At 34.5% G+C, this 19,413-nt stretch overlaps 4 protein-coding genes across 7 annotated transcripts; 1 reads left to right on the top strand and 3 right to left on the bottom strand.

Moving 5' to 3' along the window:
- The first annotated feature begins 6,788 nt into the window (after positions 1 to 6,788).
- LOC120205573 (B3 domain-containing transcription factor NGA1-like) lies at positions 6,789 to 8,611 on the top strand. The gene is made up of 2 exons (XM_039205422.1): positions 6,789 to 7,062; positions 7,201 to 8,611. Exon 2 carries the CDS (start codon positions 7,212 to 7,214, stop codon positions 8,406 to 8,408), a length of 1,197 nt encoding a protein of 398 aa, XP_039061353.1. The 5' UTR covers positions 6,789 to 7,062; positions 7,201 to 7,211; the 3' UTR covers positions 8,409 to 8,611.
- Positions 8,612 to 12,073: 3,462 nt separating this feature from the next.
- LOC120205570 (WAT1-related protein At3g30340-like) lies at positions 12,074 to 13,526 on the bottom strand. The gene is made up of 6 exons (XM_039205420.1): positions 13,372 to 13,526; positions 13,238 to 13,300; positions 13,040 to 13,156; positions 12,531 to 12,945; positions 12,289 to 12,440; positions 12,074 to 12,192 (listed from the first exon to the last, which is right to left on the bottom strand). Exons 1-6 carry the CDS (start codon positions 13,524 to 13,526, stop codon positions 12,075 to 12,077), a joined length of 1,020 nt encoding a protein of 339 aa, XP_039061351.1. The 3' UTR covers position 12,074.
- LOC120205569 (uncharacterized protein C594.04c-like) lies at positions 13,456 to 15,619 on the bottom strand. Of its 2 annotated transcripts, XR_005524040.1 has the most exons (4): positions 15,351 to 15,619; positions 15,004 to 15,267; positions 14,305 to 14,856; positions 13,456 to 13,465 (listed from the first exon to the last, which is right to left on the bottom strand). XR_005524040.1 is itself a non-coding variant. In XM_039205419.1 (3 exons), the coding sequence occupies exons 1-3, from the start codon at positions 15,576 to 15,578 to the stop codon at positions 14,377 to 14,379; spliced, it is 972 nt and encodes a 323-aa protein (XP_039061350.1). In that variant the 5' UTR covers positions 15,579 to 15,619; the 3' UTR covers positions 14,161 to 14,376. The 2 variants fall into 2 exon arrangements, 1 of the variants encoding a protein (XP_039061350.1); XM_039205419.1 differs by lacking the exon at positions 13,456 to 13,465 and having other exon boundaries at positions 14,161 to 14,856.
- Positions 15,620 to 16,586: 967 nt separating this feature from the next.
- On the bottom strand, positions 16,587 to 19,047 carry LOC120205520 (O-methyltransferase MdmC-like). Of its 3 annotated transcripts, XM_039205370.1 has the most exons (9): positions 18,738 to 19,047; positions 18,605 to 18,658; positions 18,429 to 18,512; positions 17,967 to 18,092; positions 17,711 to 17,778; positions 17,530 to 17,599; positions 17,368 to 17,433; positions 17,224 to 17,301; positions 16,758 to 17,136 (listed from the first exon to the last, which is right to left on the bottom strand). In XM_039205370.1, the coding sequence occupies exons 1-9, from the start codon at positions 19,008 to 19,010 to the stop codon at positions 17,095 to 17,097; spliced, it is 861 nt and encodes a 286-aa protein (XP_039061301.1). In that variant the 5' UTR covers positions 19,011 to 19,047; the 3' UTR covers positions 16,758 to 17,094. The 3 variants fall into 3 exon arrangements, 2 of the variants coding, with proteins under 2 accessions (XP_039061302.1, XP_039061301.1); XM_039205371.1 differs by lacking the exons at positions 16,758 to 17,136; positions 17,368 to 17,433 and adding an exon at positions 16,587 to 16,727; XR_005524037.1 differs by lacking the exon at positions 16,758 to 17,136 and having other exon boundaries at positions 17,232 to 17,301; positions 17,368 to 17,455.
- Positions 19,048 to 19,413: the final 366 nt, after the last annotated feature.

The raw sequence follows: 19,413 nt of genomic DNA, 5'->3' as shown, positions 1-19,413 counted from the left end.
AAATCTACCAAAGAGACAAGGAGGAGGACCAATTGATACATACTTGCAATTTCATGAATCCTGATGAAGACCGCCCGGCCGACGTGCTGATTAATTTATAGGTTCCAACTACACTGCCCCGTTACATCAAAACGGGACGTAGGATCCAGCGAAGGGGCCAGTTTTGTTTTATGATTTGATATGGACTTAATTTGAGGTTGTGGACGTGACATCATCTCGCCGAAATGTCACTTTCTCGGCTGAAACCCAAATGGAATTTTGGGTCTTCCGAGTTAAATCCAGACCACAGATTCAAGTAAAATCCGAATTGGTTACATGCTACATGTGAAACCAAATGCGCATGTGGATTTTATATCATACCTGCTCTTATTAGAACTGAGATAAATATAAGTTTAATGAGTACTGGACGGATGTAAATATAATAAATCATACACGTAGTGGGTAGTGGGTAGTGGGTGGATAGTAGGTTTGAGACCTTACCCATTATATATGTATGCTCTGAATCCGTTCGTCCCGTATTCGCTCGCCCACTAATTATTTACTATATAAATTTTTTATCATTATGAACTTAAGTATAATTTTAAAGGTTATTCTATAAATCTTAAGATTTTATAAAATATTACTTGTAATTCAACTAAATATTAATGTACGAGATGGATTGTGGGTAACTAATTGGGTGGTGGATGTAAGTGTTAATTTGAGAATCTACTTGAGCAAGCGGATGTGGATTTAAAAAATTTTATCCATTGTAAAAGGTGGATACAAAAATATTAAATGAATATTAAATTGAAAGAAAAGATATCTACTCTCGTCCCATTAGTTTATCGTCCCATTACATAATAATTTATATATTAAGGGTCACATTTGTCCTTATAGTAGACCATGTTTATTATTTTTATCTCTATCGTTTTTTCGCATCAATTTAGCATTCAAAGTTTCTCAATTGTATCATTTTATACCATACCCTTAATTTAAAACCTTAAATTATAAACCTAAATTAGGATTTATGATTTATGGTTTAGAGGTTATTGTATTATGGTTTAGGGTTTAGGATTTATAATTTAGGGTTTGAAATTACGGGTATGGTATAAAATGATGCAATTGAGCAACTTCGAGAGCTAAATTAATGCGAAAATATGATAGAGACAAAAATGATAAATTAGATTTACTACTGAGGCAAAAGTTACCGTTTTGCCTTTATATAATTCCATCATGGGAATAAAACTCAATTATCAAGTGGTCGGTCGTGGGATCGAGTCCCACGGAGGGATTTTCATAATTCGGAGGTCTCCTACGGAAGCTGCTCTCAACCTGACATTGGGGGCAGCCTACTATCCTACCTCTCCCTTAACCCATTACATATGAGAATAAGGGTGAGCTAATTTATCAAGTGGTCGGTCGTCTACACCCTGGTACTGTGTGCAGAATACTTGAAAATTTCTCATTTTCATGGACACGGTTAATATAGGGGTAAAATGTAATTAATAATAAAATTAAAAATAAAATAAAATAAAATCCCGAAATTTTAAAAAATATTTATTTGAATATTTTTAATAATAAAAAGTCGAGCAACAATAACCCTGTACGAAACATAACTTTGTCCCTAACATTCATTAGTTTAAATTTAGATAACGCGAATAATACAAAGATTCAAATTTTAAAATAAATTTAAAATTTATCAAAATTATATTTAACTCAAGCTATTATATTATTTTTAAACTTTAAAATAGTTTATAATCATCAAAATATAAATATTTATTTTAAAAATATAAAGTGATTATAACGTAAATATCTTAATTTTTTTTATTAATTATTGATAATACATATTCTGTTAGTGATTGAATGATGTTAAATCTGTGGTAATTAATTCTTGTGGGACTCGATACTATTACGCATGTGCACGTGTTAATTTGGACCACCATTGATGCAGTATAGGATAGGCCGATAGATGTTATGTGGGTGATAAATTTGAAATTCTTTTATAATTTTAGTATTTCTATATTTTAAATTATTAATATAGTTATATTTTTTGGAAAAAATATAATTTTAATTTTTTTTAATATAAACATTTTAATAAATTATATTCTTAACATAAAATCTTATATTTTTTCCTTATTTGTCATTATATTTATGGTTCTACTTTGCATTTTAACATTGTCTTTAAGTTAACACCAAAGTGTTTCTTACTCTTCCATAATTGCATGGAGTAAATGTATTTGTGGGGACACCTAGTTTGATGTAAGAGTTTTACGTGATTTGCATTTGTAGATAGTTTTCTCATGTTGATTATTTTTAACTTGTGATTTATTGGTAGTCTTTCAGTAGTTTGATATACTTTTGTGGTTCGTTTACGGCCACAGTCAAATATATTTGTATTCATCTTTCATTCGAGTGTTTTTGTTAGGTTTTGACCTTTTTTTTGTACGGCCTTTATGTAATTTTTAATGAAAAAATATTCTAATTAAATGTTTAGTTTACGATTATTATTGTAATCTTTCATTGAATTCTCGACAAGGATGGCTAAATTGTTTTGGGTCATATATATATATATATATAACCTATACAATTTGTATAGAATTGTCTCCTAAAGTATTTTTTGATACGTTTTGTCCTATAAATTTATATTGTTAACTCATTTATTCCAAACCATTAACTCCATTAAAAAATATGGGAATAAATTACATATTTAGTCACTCAACTATTCATTCGATTCTATTTTGGTCTTCAAACTATTTTTCTTTTCAAAATATCACTAAATTTAAGTTTTTGTTCTGTTTTGATCGCTAAATTCAATACGATTCATTTCTAAATTTATAATATATATATATATATAAGAATTAATTTATATCACATTTTTTTACTTAATTCACTGCTATTACATTGATATAGCATTTCATATCAAATTTGTTACTTCCTTTTTCATAACTAAAATCTTTAGATTCTAAAAGAAAGGGGTTTGGACTTGGTGTAAAAGCCAGCCGAGTGCGCTTGAAAAGAACAACCCTTTAGTGTTCTGAAGAACAATAATTAAGGCAACTAAATGGAATAAAGAAGCAGGCGACAGAATCACAAAGAACACACACTAGCTTTGCCTAAATACAACGAGGACAACGACAAAAGAGATAGCCATAATTAATCAATGAAAGAGTAGTTAATGACTCACGATACACAAAGCAGCTGTGGAAGCTTCTCTTTTCACTGCAAACAAATGAGAGGAAAGAGGTGCAGATTCGTAGCTAATGGGCTCAACGGTATTGATTCAGTGGGCAGGCAGTATTGCCGCCGGCAAGTAGACTGCAGCAATTAGCTGGTGGCTTAGAGCAGCCGACGAAGGTGGTGCGCCCATATTTTCCACAAGGTCTCGTTTTTCAGCTACCTGGTCCTTGTTGGTTCGTCTGTATATAGTAGCTAGGCTTTTACTTTAGTTCTTTTCTCGTATAGGCTGGGCACATGACAGTTGTTGCAATTATCATTAAAATGGGACTCCACTAGACAACTTAATAAACCCTAGCTTTTAATGGTCTAAACATGATCATGTTGTTTTTATAATTAACAACGGAAGCTTAATTAAGAAAAGGAAAGAAAAAAAAACCCACATCATGGCAATGAATTGTGGACAAGTTAAGGGGACAAAGAGCCAGCAAAGGTGTTATGGAACAAGATAACCGGCAACTGGATTCATAGGTGTGAGAGTATGGAGAAGAATATAGGGGGAGGTTGTAGGGTGGGGATACCCTAAAACTGTGGTCCTTACCCTACGTCTCTGTTTAGATCCAACCCTATAATATTTACATGCATAAATTGTAATTTTTACCTGCAGATAACAGTAATGAAGAAGTGTAGCGTTTTTGTAAAAGAGAAAGAAAGGTTTGTTTAAGCTTACAAATGGCGAAGCTAGTAAAAAGAGAGGTCTCCAATAGGGTTAGGGTTCTTTTAAGCTTGAAAAGAGGGTTCCTTCGGCTTTGATGTTGTGATATTACTTTCCTCGAAAAATTTCGTGGAAAACGTGACCTACGGTCTGTTTGCTTATAAAACTATAATTAGAAAAATTATTACGATTTTTTATTTCATTTTTTAAGATTAATCTTCCACTCTTTTCTAGGTATAAATAAAGAGAAAATAATTATTTAAAAGTTATTTTAAAATTCATAGATATGATCCATCAAGATCATAAGAAACATAAGGTGCCGAGACCATAAAATAATTTCTCAATTACGTGGGACTGAGATGAAGCTATTTTGTTTCATTTTATTCTTTGTTTAATGGCCGATCGGTAGTGTATTACACCTTTCAAAGGGAACTATAAATATTAATATTTTTGAAGACGGATATAAGATTTTATGTTAAAAATAATTTTTTTAAATTATAAAAATAGATGACCTTATAAAATATAGTAGACGGAAACATTCTATTAATTAAAGATATATACAAAATATTTAAAATATATGCAAATTAAAATTTTAGAAGACTACCGTATCCAACCCAGTCCTTCCCTGAGTGTTACTGTTTTTTGAACAATTTTTGCAGGAGAGATGGAAGAAAAAATTTGCTCTATTAAATTCACATCTTAATAAAAAATAGAGACCTCAATCAATAATGATGTGTTTGGTTAGGAGAATGTGAGATTCTCATAGGAATAGAATCCACATTCTCCCGTTTAGTTGGCCGGGAATGTCATTCTCGATAATCTTACATTATCAATAGTAGATTTTTTTGGTATATTACCGAGAATGCCATTACTTCCCTTCCCTTAGATATTGTTGGATTACCGGCATTTTGAACTAAAATGCCCTTAAATTTTTTTTCTTTCAAAAATATTTTTATTTTGTCATTGAATAATAAAAATTCTACGAAGGTTAAATTATAAATTTATCCTTAAATTATTTTAGATTTACAAAAAAAAAATCTATAATTAAAATTTTATATAAAGTTCATGGGTTAAAATAAAATTTTACACTTTCATTAAATATTTTTATATTTTTAATTTTGTAAAAAAATTTATATATATTTTATGAATTTAATTTTTTTAAAGAAAATATATAAATATTTTTCAACTTATTAAAAAAAATATAATAAGAATAATTTGGTCAAATATATATTTCAATAATCTTTAATTCTTTTAACCAAACACGATAATTTTACGTTCTAATAAGCTTTTGATTGCCTCTATTTTTTTTAGGTTAAGAATTCAATACTTTAAGGGAATAGTTGAAAGGACTTGTTAGATCGAACGTCTCATTAAATTCTAAAGGCACGCGGAAAGAATATTTTGTCGTGTAACTAACTACCCACAATTTTTGACATTGATTAAAGAGCCCATTTATTGTATTTATTTTTTTCTTTATCGTAAAAGAATATTTAAACGGGGATAGTTTCGGTGTGACAGATTAAAAAACGGTTAAAATAAGATGTTATCGGTTTTGTTATTGTGTTAAATAATAAAATCGATAAAAATTATTGGAAATATTATTAGGCGCTACCGGTTTTGTTATTATTAAGTGTTTTTTACCGGATTTTCAAAAAAAAAAAACCGAAAACATTATTAGGCTTAAAAAATGACCGAATTAACATAATATTTTAGGTAATTTTTATCGATTTTATTATTTAAACGATAACAAAACCGATAACACCTTAATTTAGTCGTTTTTAAACCTGTCGCACTGTAGAACTTCTCATATTCAAATATCTTGTGATGGTCGAATATACAACTTTTCAGAATAATAGATTTATTCAATTAGTGAGGTAATTTAATTTGTGCATATATTTGTTTTTATATTAATTAACCTTTTAGTACTTATATCAACGGTCCATTATTTTGATGTAGGGGTACTTAAACTCATCCTCTCCCCATGATTAATTGAGATCTTAATTACGGTCTTGGACAAAATTTACTACTTAACATTACACAAAGAATTAATTAGCAACACGAGTTGCAAAAATGCTCCAAATCCTTTATTTTAATTTCCAATTAACTCCTTGACTCTCCTTATCATCTTAATAGGAGACAGCTCAAGAAAAAAACAATGGTTAAATAATATTAGTAATGTTTTAAGTATAATAGTTGACAATTTTATGTTTTTAACATGTGTCTATAGGTATGGTATGATATGGTATGGTATGCTAAGCTAAGGTAAGCTAAGGTGAATTTAGCTTTCTTAAAAAAGAATTTACATTAATATTATTAATGTATTTAAAATATTCAAATTATTCAATTATGTGTTTAGTAATAGGACGAATCAAGCTACCTCAATAGTTAAAGGGATAATTATTATTCTAAGAGGTCATGGGTTCAATCATTAACGGTTATCTGATATTCGAGCGTTCATTGTCAAATGGTTGATTGCAAGAAGTATATGTTTTTTAATATCTTGGCCTGATAATAGAGGAATCTCCATTATATTTATGTTTGATAATGTCCACTAGTTTTTATCCTCCTTTTGCAGGACCAGCAGCAGCAGCACACAATCAATGGCGTCCAAAGTCAAAACTCAGGACCTAACCATAACATGCTTAGAACTCAACTCACCATCCTTTTCTTTCTTCCTCGACTAGCTCGATCGGCCTATAAAATGAAAGTAAAAATCTTATTGTAAGCAAACATCAGTAGCAGTAAATTTAGTTTGTGGGCAAAACATGGACTAGTTAAAGGCCAACTGGGTGTTTGGGGTCTCAACGGAGATGATTATTTGTTAGAGATAAACCATGAAAACGACAAGCTCACATGAGTCGAACCATATCATTCATGGGTCCCCTACGTTGGAGCATTAACCTTATTGCTCTCTCTTCCTTTAGGAACCTAAAAAGCAAAGAATTATAGGCTTCACCTTTCTTCAACTGGCACTGAGAGAACCTTAGAGGGAGGCAATCTATCTCTTTTTCTTCTTCTTGTTTATTGCTTGCTTTGTAAACCAAAATGATAGGTCAAAGAAACCCAGAAAAAAACTTTCCCTGTTGATTCCTCCACGGCCTTTATTTATCTTGTTTAGGGTTTCCAGTTCCACTTTCCAGTGTTTTTTTTCCTTTTGGGGTCAAAGAAGCAGGCACCGACCCTCAAAGATCAAGAAAACTTCTAAGAAAGCAGTATTTTGCAGGTCAGTTTCTTGTTTTAGCTTAAAATTATAGCAGCAAACTACACCCACCCTTTAATTTTTCCCCATTTAGCCAGAAATTTTATGGTTAGATTTTCCATGTGAATTATATTATTTAGTGTGATGAACAAGGAAATCATAATGAACTTTATGCAAGAGGAAAAAGGGTATCGTAATAATGCAGATCAAGAGGATGACGATGGGGAGGAAGTACTGGTGAGAGAAATTTCATGCAACTTCCCGTTTTCCCCTTCTTCTTCTTCTTCAGTTTCTTCCAAGTACAAGGAGTCTGTTCACTTGTCGCTTGGAACCTTGGATTCTCGAGAAGATTACAAAACCCAAGAGTTTGGTTTCAGTTCCGACAAGAAACAAGAGCTGATGGATTTGTCACTCGGAAACAACAACAAAAACAACGAAGAATCAAACATCATCGGAAGCTGTAGAGGTTGTGATGGTGATGATGGCAGTAGGTTTATTGAGAAAGAACACATGTTTGATAAAGTTGTCACACCGAGTGATGTAGGCAAGCTCAATCGCCTCGTTATACCGAAGCAACATGCCGAGAAGTACTTCCCTCTCGACTCGTCCTCGATCGAGAAAGGACTGTTGTTGAATTTCGAAGATCGGAACGGCAAGTTGTGGCGGTTCCGGTACTCGTATTGGAATAGTAGCCAGAGTTATGTGATGACCAAAGGTTGGAGCCGTTTTGTAAAGGAGAAAAAGCTTGTTGCGGGTGATACAGTGTCGTTTCAACGAGGTGCCGGGGAGTCGGTGAAAGACCGGTTATATATCGATTGGAGGTCCCGGCCTAATGTGCTCGATCCGGCACAGTTCGCACATATTCAGCTACAAAATCAGATCAACTTCCCTCAGCCGGTCCGGTGGGGTAGATTCTATTCGCTGCCTCAACCGATTTGCATGTCGCGGAACTACGCACCTTTGCACCGGTTGAATTACAGCATTTATCCTTACATTCATCACCATCAACACCACCAACAGCAGAATACTTACTGCAATGTGTCGGACTATTATCTGACGTCATCATCATCACATCAAGTTGGGGCATTGCAAGGGGGAGGAAGAGGGGAGCCAATGCCAATGGTGATTGATTCAGTCCCACTAGTTCAAGGAAACAAAACCGCGGCTAAAAGGCTAAGGTTGTTTGGTGTGAACATGGACTGTCCTAATCCGACACAAGATGAATCTTCATCCTCTTCTGTCCAACCAAGACTGCCCAATAACAATGTCTCACTGTCCGCTATGCAAGCTGAATATTCAAGGAAAGGGAAATCTTCCATGTCCATTGATTTGGAGCTCTGATCAATGAAGCGAAAATTCTCAGCTGTGGACAAAATCCTGACAGGCACTGGATTTAGGGAAGAGGGTCTAAAGATAAGGCTTTTATCAATCTGAGCTTTCTTTTACTTTTCATTTATTTATTGTTTCAGTACCATAGTTAGTTAAGGTTTGGGATCTGTGTAAAAGCTAAACATGAAAGAAGCTGCAACATATGAACTTGAAAATTGTGTATATTATATATATACCGAAAATTGCAACCAGCCAAAATGGCTTTTCCCCTGTCTGTTTATATATGCATATATATATATATACACATACATACATACATACATATTTATTCTCTCTCATTCTCCTTCCTTTTCTCTTTCCTGACTGACAGCATTTACTTGTGCTGTTATGCATGGGTAGCTGATGAATCTATTGTCTAGAAAAGGACATTTCTTTGCTTCTTTTCTCTCTCTTTTTCTTACGCTTTATCATGTTCGGTTTATATATATATATATATATATATATGGTTTGCTGCAAAACAACTAAACGCAGGCTTGCAGGAAAATTTGCAGCACTGTAAAAGAAAAGGTATTACCAGTATTCTTAAATTTGTAAATTTTTCATACATATATCATATGATCAATTTCTTGGTAATTCGTGTCTTCTATTTACAGCCGTGATTCCGGAACTGCTACCACGAAAGTTTCTGGTGCTAAAAAGGGTTCAGCTTCCTCCAATCGAGAGGCCTATCGAGACCGAATCCTTGTAAGAATTCACCTTGCTTTGTCGAAATAGTTTTAAACTCGCAAACGTGCATGAAATATCACATTAATGTCTCTTACAAGTATCGTTTAAGTTACATTTGATTCATTGATCATGCATAAAATTATACGAATACATCAATCCATTTGAATTGTGTATGCAATGGCAGGTAGCTCAAATTGCTGTAGGAATTAATTAAGAAAGTACTTTGAACATCAAAATTAGCTTATCAGAAGACATGAAATAGGTTGGAGCTAATAACTTTTTATTCCCATCCAGCTGATAATAAATACATCAGTATGGTCATATCGACTATTTATAAGCATTCAAATCAAGTGCACTAGATATCTGATGTTGATGGTATCCATATTGAATTAGTAATTGTTAAGTTGGTGAAAAATATTCATTTTACTCGGTCAATCCCTTCTCATTTCAAGCTACCAACTGATGAAGCTTTTAAATTGACTAAACATGGTGGTATTACATCATACATACATACATACATATATGAAAGATGCAATGGCTTCATCTCATGCTTGGAGCTGGTTGCTTGCCCATGATTCTACATGTGATAGATGTCTGTTTAGACGAAGGTTAATGACCAGTGATAGCAAACAAATGTCTAATAAATATTAATTACTTTAGGGTTTGTTTGTAGCGCAAGAAAACAGCTTTCATTTTCAACTTCTTTTTTCTTTGGGGGCGGATTCTTATACGTAGATACATATGTATGTATGCATGTATATTTGCGTCTTCCCTATCATTGCATCAGTCTCAGACGATTATACAATATACATGTATGCATGTCATGAGACATAGTATCACTGCATTAACCAAGAGAACACCAGTTGGCAATCTCACACCAACACTGTGCTTATTAGTACTAAAAAACGAAAAATCTACGCGCACGTATATATATATATATATATATATATATATATATATATATATATATATATAATTCTTTTAGTTTTATATCTTTTTAGGATCATAGGATGAGATAAATTAATGGTTGAAGTTAACAATAGAAAATAATAAGATATTCACCGGGGGAAAACAATGAGTTAATCTTAACCTTTGATTTCCCTCAATCCAATGATCCTAAAAAGTAAGAGTTTTATACAGTGTAAGTGGATCCTAACCCTATATATATAGGGATAAGATCATGTTACACAATGTAAAAATCTTTTAGTTTTACACAGATTTAAGATCGTTCGATGAGTGAAAATAGATGGCTGAGATTAACAATAAGAAATGAAAAGATATTTACAGAAAGAAAAACAATAAGTTAATCTCAACCATCTATTTTCACTCATCCAATAATTCTATATCTGTATAAAATTACAGAGTTTTATATTGTGTAAGTACATATAACCCACTATATATATATATATATTGATGCTTTTATTGATGTTAGTAACACGGGAAAAGTTAGGGTCTAGTTCATATAGTCTATAGCTAGGGGGTGTATATAAAAAATGAGGATTAAAGCCATAGATGTTGGAAAGGTTTAGTTAATTCTACACAAAAGGATTAAAGGTGTAATATTAGATGGGTAAAATTATTGTTAAAAAGATTCAATGACAAGATTTCTAAGTACTACATATTGAAAGAGAAAAAAAAATAAAGTAAAAAATATCATAGCTCCAATACTTTGGAAAAAAAAAATCAATGTAACTCATATTACTTTTTTTCTTTTAATGTATCAATTCAACTCAGAAAACAAATCTAATGTAACTCTTTGATAAACGTTTTTCTTCATTGATCGTTACAATACTGGAGTGTCAGTTCACAGTGCTGACATGATAATCCATTTGTCATGTTTGTGCTATCAATTTAGTCAATTTGTCATGTTAATCTGTCACCCTAGACTACTATGTCGGCAACGATGACTATCACGTCAGTATGGTGAACTATTATATCAACACCATACCGGTTAATGATGAAAAAACGTTGGTAAAAAAGTCACATTTGATTTATTTTCTGAGTTGAAGGTACACCTTAATAAATAAAAAATACGAGGTACCTCTTATGCCTTCTTGAAAGGAAAAAAAAAGCATTGAAGATTGAAATCCTCCACACCCTATAAAGAGAGTAATAGATATGTGAGGTTTAATAGGCAATTAGGCTTAATCGACGGTGATAAAGCAACCACATGTGCAAGCTACAAAGTTTATGAAATTAAAAACAAAACAACACAAAAGTGGTTCATTCGAGGGTGTTGCAGGGACCATGTTGTTGTCTATTTGTAGCTAATTTCATCTCTAAGTTTAATCATAATAATAATAAAAATAATAATAATAATAAATAATATAATTAGTTATTAGAGGAAATAATAAAAAAATAGTCAAATAGATGGCTCAGAATTATTTAGAGAAGTAGGTTAAAAACTGTAAATGCATGCAACTCATTTTTACCTCACCTTTTTATTGTCTTATGGTAATTAGCATTGGGGGATAAACCGAAAGCAATTAACAATCCATAAATATAAGATATCGGAATATCATATATTAAGACAAAGTTCATTAAATTCTCAAGTGTGTTTCATTGAATTTGTCTGTTGACTCGTTTGTGCCATTGAATTTTGATTTATATTTCAATTATGTCACTCTGTCATTAAATTGCTAATAACACGGTGACATGGCTAACAGTTATTGATGTTACCGTCACACCAAAACAACGTTGTTTTTATAAGATTGAAGCGATTTAACGGCGGAGTGACATAATTGGTAAAATTAGAAGTTTGGTTGTATAAAAGAATAAGCTGGCAAAGTTGAGTGGTATGTGTTGTAAATTTACCCTAATTCATGTCTTAAGTAATGAATATCGGTGTGGGAATATCAACGGAGTTCGTTTCGTAAATGTTCATTCCGATACAACACTGGAAAGCCTAGCTTGTCGAACAAGAAACGTGGACATTGGTTAAACTTGTGCTCTTCAATTACTGCGTTCTTCTATTTGAGTCTGTTTCAACTGTTGAGTTTGTTCGGCCTCACGGTTTCTGCCCCACAGCAGGATATATAATCCGATTACAACTAAAATTGATCCGATAACGCTGTTCGTAGCCGATAAACGGATGTTAGAAGCCGTATAAAACCTTTGATGAGCAACAATTAATATTAGGAAAGGAGGATTAAAGTGAGAAACAAACCTTCCAAAGTAGATTTGTCCATGTAGAATGGAGAAATCAAATATGGCTACAAATATTTGCACCAGTAGCGTGAAGGTTGACGTGAAGACCGGACCTTTTTGTTTCACAGACCAGGACAATCCCACATAGCACAACCCTGATCCCACCATTCCCTTCATTTTTTGGATCAAGAAATCGGACTGTGATTATGAGTTTGATTTTGCGGTAAAGTTCGAAACTTTGAAGATACGGTAATTACTTACGCTGTAAGCCACCGATAAGAGTTCGAGTCTTCCCTTCAAGATCCATCTGGTAAAGTCCCTCTCTGTTATCAAACTTATGATGGCTGATTGAATTGCACTGAAGAATGACAAAATTGCAGTGCTAGAATATTGGCATGGATATGTCGTTCCGATTCTGGTTTGCGGAACGAACAATGACGACAAAAAGACGGTACCGGCAGCCAGAAATACGGAACCGATGGCCCATCTCTCTTTCTTATTCTTACTCGAAACCATCGGATCAGCATAGTTTTCAGCATGAACCGCACCCCCCGAATCCAATCCCACCAATGTTTTCCCTTTGTAAAGTGTCAGCACCACAGCTCCATCGATGCAAACCAATGTACCGATAACCTTCGTAACCCCGGCCTTGTTTCTGAGATTCACCTTCTCTAGACTGCAAAATGAATGATATGATCTAAGAGATAAGACCAACCGGACCGGACCGAGTTTAAAAGCTACTCAAACACACTCGGTGTTTAAGAAATTACCCAAATGGTAGGGCCAACGTAAAGGTAATTGCAGGGACCATGTTGATGAATGCACAAGTGAAAGTTGAAGAAGTATATTCAAGTCCAAGAAGGAAAGAGTACAAACAGAGGGTTGCCCTGGATTACATTTGTTGAAGCTTCTTAGTATTATTTATAAAGTTGAGAATCATAACCAAATTCAATATCTTTAGAACTAACCCTGTAACAGCATCGAGGGAAAGCTGGCATAAAACACCAGCTGTGAGCTTGGATCTAGTTTTTCTGCAGGGAAGCCAATAAACCAGCTGACATAGTTAAGAAAAACACCAAGACCAAAACACCAGCACGTTTACCTCTCCCAAAAGTAGACAACCGGAGCCAAGGAAACGGCAGAAATAGCCTGACGGTACACATGATGACTATACGGCTCATGCCACCATCGAGAATCTTTTTGGTAAGCAAATTCGTTATGGCCAGAGCGAAGTTGATAGCTATTACAGTCTTCCATTGTTGACAGCAGTTCATCATCTCCGGTAAATAAAGCAATTAGAGAAGAAATCGCAAGCTTCGAAGCATAATTCAATATCTTTCCCGGTTTATCTATAAATAGGGGTTCTCCCCTCCAAATTTGGAATATGAATCGCACTCATATTTCAATCAATACCATGCTTTTAACCAATCGATTTTGCCACTATCATCGCCTTTTCGAACAGTAAGAGATCTATGTTATCTTGTATACTCTTCGAGTAAACGATTACTCATAGGGCATCCATGAAAGTGGTGACAGACAAGACCTGGCATCAAGTTTCTGCGTGGTAAATTTCAAAACTTTACAACCCTTTTTATGCCTTTCTCTGTTTTTGTATATTTGAGGCAATTCTGGACAACCTTGTAAGTCGCCTCAGTCATTCAAGGATTATTCTTTTTGTTCTTCAAGTAATAAGTGGTCATTCAAGGATTATTCCTTTTCTTCTTCAATTAAAAAGTGATGAAATTGTGCAGAATTCCGTGCCCATTGCTTGATTTTTTGGGCAGACGCCTTCATTATCGCCGGTGAGGGTGAATCCATCGGAAGGTAAGCGGATAGATCCTGAACTATACAAAACACACCATATGTGGCCTACAGATATTGTAAATATATGTGAAAACCAAGAGAAAGGAAAGATTCTATTGCAAATAAACAAAGAATTTACATGATTTCAGAGAGTGATCTCTTTGACTACCAGAGCCAACAACCATTTTTTTCTCTCAAATAGGCAGCAGAACACATCAAAAGCTTTAACAACAGCAAGACAGGACATAAAGTATAAACATAAAAAGAAAACATTTAGAGTTCGCAGCGAAAACAAAAAACCAGATCAAGTATGCTTATCTTTCACTGCTACAGCAGAAGATTTGAACCAAGGCACGCATGCTGAGGTTGTCTTTCGATACAACCAGTACGCTTCAGCTCCGTACTCTTGCTTCAACATCCGCTGCTCGACGAGCACCGTGACATAAGCTAAGCACATACTGTTGATCAAAGCTCCGACAAAAGTCCACCCATGTCCGAGGCTCCAAGCAAACACGACCAGCCCCCACCACCACAGTTGCTCACCGAAGTAGTTCGGATGGCGCGAGTACCACCACAAGCCCCGGTCGAGATTAGGGACCATAGGCTTTCCAAGCTCTTTTAGCTTGCGATTTCTTGTTACGAAATCATGCAGCTGTGTATCTGCAAAGTATGCTATGACAATGCCACACAAACAAACTAAAGCAGCAACAAAATCCCAGACGTTCAAAGGCTTATCCACTGAGTGCACCGCATACAGTGGAAGACATATCCCAATCAAAAATATCTGCATAGTACAATAACCATTTCATAGTAGAACAAGTATGAAATCTACTTCTTGCAAAATGCATCAAACACAACAAATCAAAAGCTTCAAGCACTTGATTGAATAGATTTTTCCAATCGATAAAGCAAAGATCTTTGAAGCATTCACCTGTTGGGAAAAGTAAACAGCAAAGAAGGACATCCACCACCAATGTTTACCATACTGTCGGCGCATATCGGTGAACCTCCAGTCTTCTCTAGCACCCCATTGCCAATTTTCTCGCCTAAAATAGTTATGGGTCAGCCTAATACTCCAAACCCATGTCAACACTATCACAAGCTTGGATCTCCACCGATCAAATTGAGCCAAAGGGTGTGTTGCGTAGTAATAAACTAGCAACACGGGTATGACCGTCCAGTACAAATCAATCATCTGAAAAAACCCATCATAAAAATGGAAGCTTTAAAAAAAACTTTGAAGGAAAAACAGTAAACTAGTAATTAAAATCCACTAACCCAATTGCTGCATTGGATATGACCGATGACCCAGAAAAGGACATTGACATTGAAGAAAAACAAAGCATTGGCTAACAGCAGAGGGTGGTGAAAGCACCATGACCAAAGAGGAGAAAGGGAAGCACCATTGTTGCTCTGCAAATGGTTAAGGAAATAAAGATAGAAGAGAATTGAAGGGAGAGGAACGAGAAAGGCTACGACAGCATTCCTCAAGTTGCTGCTAGACATGTTTTAATATCGGGTTTCTAAGAACTGGGGTGGTGGTTGGTCGTAGTGAAGCAAACAAGGTAGAGATTTATAGCAGAACTGGACAAATCAAAAAGCTAAGTCCAAATGATGAGCGAAGATTCGTGATCATGAGCTGCGCATGGGCTCCCATGGCCAATCAGCCGGCGGTTCGTAATTATGATTCTCGGCCTGCTCCTTTGTTAAAGGGCCATTTTCTGGATTGGTTTGCTTCATTATTTATTTTCTAAAATTAACTTTACGACATCCCCAATCATTTGTTTAGTAGCCTTAACCTAGAAAGCATTTAACTTTAGGGTAAATTACGTGTTTTAGTTTCAGTCCATTTTAGTACCTAAACTTTCAGTTTTTTCAAAATCATACCTAAAGTTTGGTTTTTGTTTCATTTTAGTATATCGTTAAAACTTTAGTTTTGTTTCATTTTAGTACACCCATTCAAAATTTAACATTAAGTTTTGAAAAAAATTAAAAGTTTAGGTATCAAAATGGACCAAAACTGATAGTTTAGGTACTAAACGCATTAAATATTTAACAGTGAAATATATTAAAATGAAATGAAAACTAAACATTATATATGATTTTAAAAGAAATTGAAAATTTAAGTACTAAAATTGACCAAAACTAATAGTTTAGGTGCTAAATGCATAATTTACCCTTAACTTTATGTTTTTCCGTAAATATTAAATTAAATGAAAATATTGAAAACAGGCCTTTATACAGACTATTATTTCTAATGTATTAATAAAATAGATGAGGACTTGATTTAGGGTGCTTGAAATGGCATGTAATGATGGGCGCAACCTGTAATGGTGAGTGTAATTATGTGACTCGCATGGAAATCGGAATCCACAGCCTCATGAATATGAAAAATAATGTTATTGGAACATCTTATCCTATACCCAACTCATAGCACCACATAAACTATAAATTAAGTAGAGGTGAATAACATTCGATTCGATTCAAAAAAAAAATAATTCAATTTGATTCAACACATGCCTGACATGAGAGACTGGGCTAATATCGGGGGCCAGGTCGACAACCTCCTGCCGGTGGTCAGGTCCAGAAGATGGCATGGTTGACGAAAACCAAGTTAACGAGCAAGGTCAAGGCAGTGAAGATCAATGAGCTACAATGTATCAAAAAGATCTCTGTGAACTTTTAGGCTAAATAATCCAGTTTTGAATAATGCCCTATGACACACATGTATGGCTTCTTTTCTTTTCGAGCTGCGTTTACAAAATTTATGTGCTGATCTAAGCCAAACTCCGTCGAGTTTGTGGCTGATATTTTAAGCATCTGAATCAAGCTCGAGCGAAGTTGCTGATAGTTGCAGCCGTTTTAAATCAACCCACTTCTCACCTGTCAACTAAACTAAAAGTTCCATTTGAAAAGCATGGGTGAATTTGCAAAGAATGCCAGAATGTAGATATCAGCTGGTGAATCTATGTTTTCTATCTTCAAGAACCCCATGAGTCAAGTTGTATGAATTGGGACTAGATCATTGCTTCCGGCAGATTGTCATTCCATCTCCGATAGGCACCTAATGTTCCGAAAGGCACATCATTACAAAAAAACTGAATATTTCCATAGAGAATTCGGTAAAGGGCGTAGTAATGCAACTACTTACCATACTGGTGCTTACTCGCTTGTCCGCCATTAGGGTCTGATTGAAATTCCGAATGCTGACAGTCTTTGCATCATTTACCTGTTATAAGAAAAAAATATGAGAAGATACTTCATCTGAATAAGCAGATTCTTACAAACAACTTACCAATGGATCGGCAACTTTGCCATGCCAAAGGACATTATCAATCACAATTACTCCCCCAACTCTAACCTGTAAACACACCAACTATAACCTAAATGTTCCAGGCAAAGAAATGAAAGTATTTAACAAAATATTCAAATGTTTGAGATTCTAGTTAGGTCTTACCAGCTGCAATAGCAATTCAAAATATTCTTGATTCATCCTCTTCTCAGCATCAACAAATGCAAAGTCATAGCTGCTTTAGAGATGCAATGCGTGAGTTATAGTTGGTCACCATGATTCATTCTATCAAGAAAATGCAATGCACGCAAAAGGATAGGGTATAATATTCGTCGCTGCAACTCACCTGCAAGTCTCACCGCTAGAAATCATAGATTTCAAGACATCTGCAGCTAGTCCATGTTTCACGCTTACCTAAAACCAACCAACAACTTAATTCTATATAAGATACCGTCGAAACAAGTCTGATTAACGCAAACACTTCCGGCAATTTATTGCATTAAGTACACCATTGTCAAAAATAGGACAGGAAAAATGACAACTCAAAATGCTAATACCGCTACGAACAGGAAAAAGATTTGATTACATGGAAAGTTAGTTACCTTGTGCGAAACACCGGCCAGTTCGTAATACCTTTTTGCAACCTCAAGGGATCTAGCATCTCTTTCACAGGCAACTAAACAGCCTGATTCTGGTAAAACCAATGCAACAGCCAGTGATGAGTATCCCTAAAGAAAAAAACCAATAAGAATTCACTTTACCAAACTCAAAATCTACCTTAAAAAAGGGGAATAGCTCCAACTTCCAAATACTTTAATGCTATATTTGAGAACATGAATTTGAAAATTTGGATTTGGATTTCATTTGCTATATAAATTGCAAAAATGAAAGCTGGGTTTCGATGCCATATATATTTTAAAAGTATAAAAACACGTTAATCAAATTCATAAAAACGTAGGTGTTTTATCACTCAATTTACACAATTTTGTATCCAAATCCAAACTCAGAATTTCAAGTTTGGAAAACTCAGATCGATGTCAAAAGGAATTAGAGCATAAACTTACTGTGTAAACACCAAGTTCAATACATCTTTCAGCCCCGAGAATCTGTACTAACATAGCTAGTAACTGTGCTTGATCGGGAGACACCTTTTAAAATGTAAAATAAATAAACAAATCACATAATTTTGGTTGTATAAAAAAGAGAGAAAATGAAGCTAAGGTGATTGATAATTCGGTACCTGCATTTGACTGCCGCGCATATTAGCGGTTTCTTCCCGCAACTGCCGGAGAATCTGAACACAGTAAACGTAAAAATTATGGCGAAACGAATTTCTGTAAAAAAAATAGGTGGAAATTGGTTTTTAGAATTACCGGAGGCTCGCGAACATTGGCGAGGATATAATCGTAGAGGCGAGGAGTGATGCTGATGACTTGCTTATTGCTGTATTTCTCATCGTCTGCTACGATGAAAGGAGCAGCATTTGATGAAAGCGAGCAATTCCTCGTGAGATTGTTCAACCTTATGAATCTGGATTTGGCGGCGCGTGAAGATAACGAATGGAATCGTTGTGGTCTACTTTGATAATCGATGGCGCGTTGATAAGCCGAGGCTGAGCAGCGACTAATAGCAAAGATGGAGGCCATTTGGGGAAGAGAAGAAAGGGATCGGGAAGTGTTTGTATTATTGATGCGCTTTTTGTCATGGGCTAATGGATAGGGTTTTGTTATCTCCTTAATTAAATTAAGGGTAAACAATATGTTTGGTCCCTATACTATTATGGAGTTTCCGTTTTGATCATCAATTTTATGTTTAGGTAAACTACGTATATAGTACCTAAACTATCAGTTTTGGTCTGTTTTAACACTTACACTTTCAGTGTTTTCAAAATCATACCTAACATTTAGTTTTGTTTCATTTTAGTATCCCACCATTAAAAACTTAATGTGTTCAATACCTAAATTATCAGTTTTAGTCTATTTTAGTACTTAAACTTTCAATTTTTTTCAAAATTTGACGTTAAATTTTGAACAGATATACGAAAATGAA

Source organism: Hibiscus syriacus, unplaced genomic scaffold, assembly GCF_006381635.1.
Source record: "Hibiscus syriacus cultivar Baekdansim isolate YM2019G1 unplaced genomic scaffold, ASM638163v2 tig00012523_pilon, whole genome shotgun sequence".
Taxonomy (NCBI): Eukaryota; Viridiplantae; Streptophyta; class Magnoliopsida; order Malvales; family Malvaceae; genus Hibiscus; species Hibiscus syriacus.
This window is presented reverse-complemented; position numbering and strand designations above follow the sequence as displayed.

Excerpts from the sequence above, each read along its gene's own strand:
- LOC120205570 (XM_039205420.1), bottom strand. The coding sequence starts at position 13,526 with ATGGAAGACTGTAATAGCTATCAACTTCGCTCTGGCCATAACGAATTT. Across the intron at positions 13,301-13,371 it reads GTTGTCTACTTTTGGGAGAG|AAAAACTAGATCCAAGCTCA; the intron begins GTAAACGTGCTG and ends GCTTCCCTGCAG. Across the intron at positions 12,441-12,530 it reads TCTTATCGGTGGCTTACAGC|GGAATGGTGGGATCAGGGTT; the intron begins GTAAGTAATTAC and ends CAAAAAATGAAG.
- LOC120205573 (XM_039205422.1), top strand. The coding sequence starts at position 7,212 with ATGAACAAGGAAATCATAATGAACTTTATGCAAGAGGAAAAAGGGTAT.
- LOC120205569 (XM_039205419.1), bottom strand. The coding sequence starts at position 15,578 with ATGTCTAGCAGCAACTTGAGGAATGCTGTCGTAGCCTTTCTCGTTCCT. Across the intron at positions 15,268-15,350 it reads ATATCCAATGCAGCAATTGG|ATGATTGATTTGTACTGGAC; the intron begins GTTAGTGGATTT and ends GGGTTTTTTCAG. Across the intron at positions 14,857-15,003 it reads CTGTTTACTTTTCCCAACAG|ATATTTTTGATTGGGATATG; the intron begins GTGAATGCTTCA and ends TGTACTATGCAG.
- LOC120205520 (XM_039205370.1), bottom strand. The coding sequence starts at position 19,010 with ATGGCCTCCATCTTTGCTATTAGTCGCTGCTCAGCCTCGGCTTATCAA. Across the intron at positions 17,779-17,966 it reads TGGCCGGTGTTTCGCACAAG|GTAAGCGTGAAACATGGACT; the intron begins GTAACTAACTTT and ends GGTTGGTTTTAG. Across the intron at positions 17,600-17,710 it reads TCTAGCGGTGAGACTTGCAG|CTATGACTTTGCATTTGTTG; the intron begins GTGAGTTGCAGC and ends TCTCTAAAGCAG.